This window comes from Dermatophagoides farinae, chromosome 6 (assembly GCF_024713945.1).
Source record: "Dermatophagoides farinae isolate YC_2012a chromosome 6, ASM2471394v1, whole genome shotgun sequence".
Lineage (NCBI taxonomy): Eukaryota > Metazoa > Arthropoda > Arachnida > Sarcoptiformes > Pyroglyphidae > Dermatophagoides > Dermatophagoides farinae.
Window position 1 is genome coordinate 1803893 of NC_134682.1, and position 8509 is coordinate 1812401.

Consider the following 8509-nt stretch of genomic DNA (forward strand, 5'->3'; position numbering starts at 1 on the left):
ATCATAATAATAATAATGTCTTTTTATCGCACTATAATAATCGTTTCGAAAGTTTTCTTTATTTTTTTTTTATTTGTCACAAAAAGAAAAACAAAATAATAACAAACATCCGTTATATTATAATGATGACCTTTGTCCAGTTGTCTTTTCTTTTCTCTTCAGATTTTTTAAACAAAACGAAAAATTCAAACAATTCACGATTAAAGGTCGATTTATCATTTTTTTCTTCTTTCTTCTGAACTTGATAATCATCATCATCATTATTATTATCATTGTAATGATGAATCTTCATGATGGATACAAAATCTAGATTTTTTTTTTTGAATAAAAATGAATGGCACCAAAAAAATGGCGCCATTCATTACGTATTACGCAGCCAGCAAGATTCGAACTTGCGCTCCCAATGGGAAATGGATGTCTAACAAATCCAAATGGATTTTTTTTTCTGGATTTTTGGATTCAAGTCCATCGCCTTAACCTCTCGGCCATGACTGCTTAAACTGCTAACAGAAAGTGCCTGGATGAAAACCTTTAAATCTAGACACTTGTACCCTTTAAATTCCAAAATATGGTCAAATATTCATCCTAAAATCAGTTATGATAACAAAAATATTGATATACTTCATTTGAAATGGATTCTGTGATTCATCATTCGGCATTGTTTTCAACTCTTATATACACATGACTGCTTATTTTATCAATAATAATAAAATGGTAAAAGCAACGGTTATAGTAATGTATGATAATTGGATATTCAATTGATTTTTATCACAATTATATTTTAAAATTTAAATCACGGCGTTTTGCTTCCGGCCTTCGGTTTGGTACCGCAGGGTAAATTCGGCCAAATAAAAAAAGGCGTAAACCGTACTTATTTTGCTAATCGATAAGTTTGAAATACGATATTTATAGATACTGTATTCGTTGGATCTTTTCTTCAAGAACAAAAATCTTCAGATTTTAGGATTTTTGCAGCGGCATAAATATTCATGATCACACACACAGATACATAAGACCGAAATGGTGGTAGAAGCAAACCTAATAGTTAATGAAAATGAACTCTCTCTTTCGGAAAAAAATCAGCTGATTGTCATTGAATCGTCAACCGCTGTTTAATATCGTAAATGGTCCATTTTCTTTATTTTAAATGAAAAAAAAATTTTAAATCACCGAAATAACTTACCAAACGATGAGTAGATTGGCATGGAAATAAAAAAAGAATTTTTTGAATCAAATTGGCACACATCCAATGTATTTTTCAGATTCGATAAATCCATCCAATCATCATGCATATTTAATATTCTAATCGAATACTTGAATCTCATTTTTTTTACTTTCTCTCTCTCTCTCTGTTTTTCTGTCTTAGCTTACTAAATTTCGGTTTTACTGAAAATAATTAGGAATGTCCAGCTCGGCTTTGCCAAGTTCATACAATTTATTGATACTCTTCAGACAATTTTTTTCAGATTCTCCACTCTTCTATCACATTTCATCATTGATATTCTAATCGAATACTTGAATCTCACCTTGGATTACTTGGTTTCGCTCTTCAGACAATTTTTTTCTTCTCCATTCTAACATTTCATCATTGAATCTCATTTGTCCACCACCAAAATCATCATCATTATCATCATCATCATCATCAAGATCACAATGGATAATAATGTGTAAGTTGAAAGGTTGCTGCCCTTTTCTTTTCTTTTATATCATTTCTTCACTATAGATTTATGGTTTGCGTTTGCTATATGTGTGTGTTACGGATGAAAGATTATTATTTTTTTCTTCTGTTTTTCATATACTTTAGGCTAAACTTGTTGCTGGCAAAATATTCAGAACACATAAATCAGTTGGATTCAAATACATTCCAAAAGTTGTTCAAGCTGGTATTTGAACATTTTCATCATTGTATCACGATCAACATTGGTCGCGGAAATCAACTCGTTAGTGATAATAATCATCATAATCAACAACAACAACAACAACAACTTGCTTTCACTCATTCGGACCTTACACTTTCTACATTAACTACTGTTGGTGTTAGTGGCGATCATCATCATCATCATCATTATAATAATAATGATGATGATGATAATAATAATAATGATCAACTTGGAAAACTTCTTCAAAATTCTACATTAGCCAATATTGATAACATTAATATTATTGCCAAATCATTATTGAATTTATATTATGAATGTGCTCGATCAAATGCTAAATCTAGAACGGTGAAAAATATTCTTACTGAAGTCGGTTGGTCTGAAGAAAAGCAAACAATTTTCATTGAACATTGGCATCAAAATGCAACGGAAATTTTCGATATTCTCAAAACAAAATCATTCAATTCATCGGCTGAATATTTATTGAAAAATGTTGATCGTAAAATCAAAATTCTAACTGACCATTCAAATACATCGAAACCAAAATTACCATTGGGTGAAATTAATTTCGAATTCAATGATAGCCATAATTTAACATTGAATTTTAATCATTCTGAATTGTTAAATTTTTATGATCAAATCGAACAAATTCAGAATAAAATCGACAAACTTTATAAATAATTAAAATATTTTTGTTTGTTGTTGTTTTCATTCAATTCAATTTATTGGATATTTTTTTTCTTCTTTTTTTTAATTATTTGATGGCAATGACATTTAAGACATCGCCATCTAGAACCAGTTTTCATTGTGTATGTACCGAACAAAACAAATGTGTTAACCTTTGTGAAAAAAAAGGTTCACCGTACACATTTACACATAATCATCGAATGTATTTATCCGGTCTTTTGACCTTTTGATTAACCCGTTTGTTTTAAATATTCTACTACTCATTTGTTCGTTCGTCTATTCACCTTTTAAATTCTGTTGTTCAACCTGATTGGATTTCAGTGAAAATTTCAATCATTTAAAAACCACTATTCATTCACATATTGATCATTTTCATTTATTCATTTGCATCGGAAGCATTTAGAATCACTGTCATCATCAGTTTTTTTTCTTCTCATAAACATGAAATCTTTTCGGTTATTATCATTGTCATCATTATCATCATCCTGTTTATCATCATCATTATGGTGTCTATTCTTCCTCATAATTTGTCCATCATTGTCATTATCCATCAATTCATCTGTTATATATGAAGATGATTATGATGGTGGTGAATCTAAACAAAATGAATTGGAAGTTCCACCACGAGGCAATAGTAAGTAATCATTTTGTCATAAATTTAATCACACACACACACAGACACACACATTGTGGCTTCACAAGCATACATCATCATCATTACTTTATTGTTCGAAAATCAAGTGAAAAAAAAATTTAAATTGAAAAAAATTATTTCATTTTTTTCTCTTAATTCATTTTCAAATGGTCACGAAATACATCTTATGATGATCGATCGAAAATCATCATATAATAGCTGATGACAATGGATTAAAATTGATTTGTTATTATGGCAGTTGGGCTGTTTATCGACCGGGAAGAGGAAAATTTCCAGTAGAAGAAATTGATCCATTTCTATGCAGGTATCTTATTGAAATAAAAATCATTTATATACACGGATCAAACTATTGATTCTCATTTTTTTTTCTCTCAATCATTAAATTTTCATTTTTTTTTTGTTTTGTTTTGTTTTGTTGACAATTCCCACACACACACACACACACAGTCACATCATCTATGGCTTTGCTGGTCTAAGCTATGATAATAAAATTCGTCCACTTGATCCATATAATGATTTAAAAGAAAATTGGGGCAAAGGTGCCTTTCTTCGATTTACTGGATTGAAGAAAATTAATAAAAAACTTAAAACAATGATTGCCATTGGCGGTTGGAATGAAGGATCGGTCAAATATTCGAATATGGCATCGAATCCTGAATCACGAAAAACATTTGTCAATTCAGTTATGGATTTTTTGGAACGTTATGATTTTGATGGTCTTGATTTTGATTGGGGTATGATAATGTGAATAAATTTCAAAATAATTTTATAACTAATTTAAATCAATTCGATTCATTCAGAATATCCTGGATCACGTGGTGGTAAACCTGAAGATAAACGTAATTTTGTCATTCTATTACGTGAACTTAAACAAGCATTCGAACCAAAAGGTTATATATTGAGTTCAGCTGTTGCAGCTGGAAAACATTTTATGGATCCTGCATATGATGTTCCTCAAATGTCAAAATATTTGGATATTATCAATGTTATGTGTTATGATTATCATGGTAGTTGGGAAACACGTACCGGACATCATGCACCATTATATGGTCGACCAAATAATCCGGATGATTTTCAATTAAACGTAAATTTCTCCATCAATTATTGGCTTGCCAAAGGTGCACCACGAAACAAAATAGTTCTTGGCATGGGAACCTATGGTAGAGCTTTTACATTGCGAAAAGCCGAAGATCATGATGTTGGATCAACTGCTCCTCAAAAAGGTCAAGCTGGCCCATACACACGTGAAGGTGGTTCTCTGGGTTATAATGAAATTTGTGAAATGAAAATGAAATTAGGTGATCGAATGAAAAGCCAATGGGATCCATATTATATGTCTCCATTTTCATATTGGGATCGTCAATGGGTTGGCTATGATAATATGAAAAGTATTGAAATCAAAGCTAACTATGCAAAAGCGATGGGTCTAGCTGGTGGTATGATATGGTCAATAGAAACCGATGATTTTGGTGGACATTGTGGTCCAAGATATCCGTTATTGAATACAATACGACGAGTGTTCCAAAGTCAAGAACCGCCAAGAATGCCCAAACCAAGTGTTGATCAAGGTCACGATGAATCAACACATCGACCAAGTTCTACATCACCATTTCCTTCGCCATCAACTAGATCACCGCCTCCTCCAACATCACCAAGACCATCATCACCACGGCCATCATCACCACGACCATTTCCACCATCTACAACAACAAGTCGAATGCCAAGTAGTGAAACACCTACAACGACAACAAGATGTATTAGAACTAGTACTACTAGAGCATCCGCATCAAGTCCAATCATAACGACACCCATGATAACGACAACTACAACAACGACAACCAGCCAAAAACCATGGAAGCCATCATCATCGATGACAACAACATCAACAACAGCTCAACCTACAAAAAGGCCTGATGATTCGACAACGGGTTCAACTTGGTGGTCAAGTTCAACACCATGGTGGCCACAGAAACCATCACCAGGTGCATCGGCCAGTTCAGAAATGTGGTGGTCATCAACATTTCCAACGGTAAATAGAAAAATTAGCATTAGTCCACAAAACAGTATTGAAGAAAAAATAACGACAGTAAAAAATCCATTCAATTATCCGGCAAAAGATGATGATGATGAATTTATTTGTGGTGAAGAAGGTTTATATAGACAACCAGATGATTGTACAAAATTTATACGTTGTGTGGAAACCAAAATTGAAGGACAATTTCAATTATTTTTCTATGAATGTCCAGAAAAGACTGTTTTCAATAATGATTCAAAATTATGTGATTGGGTTGAAAATGTTCCCGAATGTATGAAATCGGTACCACATTATTATTTTCGTGGCAATGTTTTTACCATTAAAAATACCATACTACCAAAAGGAGCTTTGGATCATCCAAAAAAATGAAATGTGGTAATGTAATGGTAGATTTTTTTTTCTTCTTTTTGTTTTTACGATTAAATGGATGATAAACCAATTTTTTTACAAAAAAAATATTTGTGATGGTGATGGAAAAACAAAACAAAACAAAAAAAATTCAGTCGCACAGATCAAATGTACAGTGGCAACAAATGTTTGTAATCAATCAAATTTTATTTATTTGTAATTAAAAAAATTATTATTTTTTTTCAATCAATCAAACAGCAAAAAAAATGGAGAATATTTCAATCTAATAACAAATGATTTTGTTGTATAAATGTTGAAATGGTATTTATAGAATCGAGACTAAAAAATTTCGTACCAAGACACATTTCATATTGTATGGATGATAATTTATTATCACAATGTATTGCATGATAAATGTGTATTAGATCTGGATCAGCTGAACGAAATATGGTTAAATTACTGGCAATAAAACGATCATAAAGATTAACATCTTCCATACCCCAACCATTAATGTTTGTATCATAACCACCAACAGAAATTAAATCCTGATTATATACGGAAACAATACCATAACCAAATTGACGCCAATATCCAAATTCTTGATCATGAATAGATTCATTTTTTGTTATTAATTTTTTCAATGAATTTTGATATTGGCTGAATACAATTGGATAATAAACTTGTTGCTTGAATATAGTATTACTACGAACACGATGTAAAACTTGTTCAGTGAAAAGCATATCAACATCTAAGAAAAATAAAAGTGATGAATTATTGAATAGTAATGAACTTTGTTGTAATGCTGTTCCACGAGAAAATTTTCCATCAACTTGAAGGATATTTTTTGTGCCTGAAAATTCCTTCATAATGATTTCAATTTCAGACACAGTTTGATTCGAATGATTGGGAAATAAAACCACTGTTAAAGTTAAACGATCATCTTGTCGATATACTTGAATAAAATTCCGAACAAATCTTTTAAATGTTAATATTCGTCCGGCTAATGGAACAATTACATTGACAATATCCACAGGTTTATCTTCCAAATGTAACAAACGTGTTGGAGAAAATGTTTGAACAGCGTAAACATGTTTTCGAATAGGAATCGTTAATCGTTTACCTTGATATTTTCGATACATCATCAAAAAATCCAGAACAAATTGTGTGCCAATCGATTGCGTGGAACGAACATAACCATAATGTAAACTATGATAATCAAATAATGTTCCTTTTTTGAATGAATTATGATTCAATGTATTCATTATTTGTTCAATATTTTGATTAAATGCCTGTACAATATCTTTTTCAATATTCTTTTTCGGATTCAATGATTTTTCAGTGTATAATTTTTGTGTGAAAAATTTCCATGTAGGATTTGTTAAAGTTTTTGTAAATAAAACTTTCAATGATGGATAGAAACCAATGTTTTCTGCTTCGTTGGCCAATCGTTTTATGCTGATCAATGTTTTAAATTTCATCGATAATAAATCTATCCAATCATTTCGATTAGTAGTAGCAATAAGTAGAATATTTAAACGTCGAAATAATTTTGTGATTTGAAAATTTAAATTTTGATGATCAATACTTTTAAAATATCGATACAGATTTTTCATTGCATTAGGATTTTTAATCGGATGTATGGTCAAAGCATTCAATAGATCTTTGGATGGAATCATATCGTTTAAAATTGATGTCTGTATTGATGAATTATGGTGGAAAAGATTTTGCATATCATAACTCCATGTACAAGAAATTCCGGCAAATTGCCGTAAACAACGACCAATTTCAACATCTTCATGTGTTGAATAAAGATTTTGTAGACAATATTTAACATTCGAAGCGATTTTAGCCAATGATTTGAATGAAATAATGACACCAGGTCCACCCATACAGAAATTATCATGTGAATCAAGATTCAGTTGTCCAAATTCTTCTTTATTTCCAACACCAGTTTGACCAATATAAATCGATTCCGAACTATTAAGACTTTCTAGAAAATTTTTTAAACGTTCAACATTGACAAAAACATCATCATCGGCACGCATAAAAAATTTATAACGATCACCGAAATAATCGTTCATAAATTTGAACATGAAAAAAGATTTCTTCTGTGGTGGATAAGAATCATCCACCTGTGGTAAGGCGACAAATGGTAGATTCGAATTGGTCCTGTGTTTTCAAAAAAGGATATTCTATCATTATCATGTACATTTCAATTCACTATGAATAGAAAAAAAATTTACTTTTGATTTGAGCTTGTAAAAAATAATACATCACCAGGTAGATCACGACCCCATGTATCATAGATTGTCTGCGCTCTGGTATCCAAAAATGATTTGGCAGTCATCACACCAATCAATAATAATTTACGTTGATGATTAGTTGATGTCATATTATGAATCGAATGAAATGTATGTGCCAAATCATTTTTGGTCGATACATGAATAACATCATTATCATTATCATAAAGCCAAGATGATCGATATGAACAAAGTTGATAGAGAATATCTTTTTTAAAATTTTCATAATTAATCAAACGAAATTGACATGTGATCCATGAACCAATAATGATGCCGATTACAATATGGATGGCCTGTTTCAATGTTCTAAATGATTTACCATAGTTTTTTTTCATCATCATGATGATCAATTATAATTGCAGATGAAATTAGAATTCAAACGACTAGATGGATGATTCCATTCAGTTATTATTATGCCATACCATTATGATGAAAAATGTTTTAAATTTCAATTTCATTTATACGTTTTTTTTTTGGTATCATCATGATTTGGAACACGCAATAACAGATCGATAGTGAACACCCACACACTCGAAGAGAAAGAGAGCAACAGTTATGCACAAATGATTCTGTCATATGGCTTGAATTGAAATCCGAACCAATATAT

The 8509-nt window shown here is 31.0% G+C and overlaps 3 protein-coding genes, 1 long non-coding RNA gene and 1 other non-coding gene across 6 annotated transcripts; 2 read left to right on the forward strand and 3 right to left on the reverse strand.

Annotated features, from left to right (window-relative positions):
- Positions 1-371: 371 nt before the first annotated feature.
- TRNAS-UGA (transfer RNA serine (anticodon UGA)) lies at positions 372-495 on the reverse strand. Its single transcript has 2 exons — positions 459-495; positions 372-416 (listed from the first exon to the last, which is right to left on the reverse strand). It is a non-coding gene; the product is annotated as a tRNA-Ser (tRNA).
- Positions 496-1290: 795 nt separating this feature from the next.
- On the reverse strand, positions 1291-1683 carry LOC142597607 (uncharacterized). The gene is made up of 2 exons (XR_012832290.1): positions 1527-1683; positions 1291-1361 (listed from the first exon to the last, which is right to left on the reverse strand). It is a non-coding gene; the product is annotated as an uncharacterized LOC142597607 (long non-coding RNA).
- Positions 1467-2593, forward strand: LOC124493648 (uncharacterized). The gene is made up of 2 exons (XM_075732080.1): positions 1467-1667; positions 1805-2593. The coding sequence occupies exons 1-2, from the start codon at positions 1654-1656 to the stop codon at positions 2556-2558; spliced, it is 768 nt and encodes a 255-aa protein (XP_075588195.1). The 5' UTR covers positions 1467-1653; the 3' UTR covers positions 2559-2593.
- On the forward strand, positions 2012-7068 carry LOC124493643 (putative chitinase 2). Its single transcript, XM_047056746.2, has 4 exons — positions 2012-3198; positions 3418-3523; positions 3667-3953; positions 4020-7068. The coding sequence occupies exons 1-4, from the start codon at positions 3006-3008 to the stop codon at positions 5621-5623; spliced, it is 2190 nt and encodes a 729-aa protein (XP_046912702.1). The 5' UTR covers positions 2012-3005; the 3' UTR covers positions 5624-7068.
- On the reverse strand, positions 5791-8478 carry LOC124493642 (chondroitin sulfate synthase 1). Of its 2 annotated transcripts, XM_075732078.1 has the most exons (3): positions 8325-8461; positions 7846-8208; positions 5791-7771 (listed from the first exon to the last, which is right to left on the reverse strand). In XM_075732078.1, exons 2-3 carry the CDS (start codon positions 7992-7994, stop codon positions 5881-5883), a joined length of 2040 nt encoding a protein of 679 aa, XP_075588193.1. In that variant the 5' UTR covers positions 7995-8208; positions 8325-8461; the 3' UTR covers positions 5791-5880. The 2 variants fall into 2 exon arrangements, with proteins under 2 accessions (XP_075588193.1, XP_046912700.2); XM_047056744.2 differs by having other exon boundaries at positions 7846-8478.
- Positions 8479-8509: the final 31 nt, after the last annotated feature.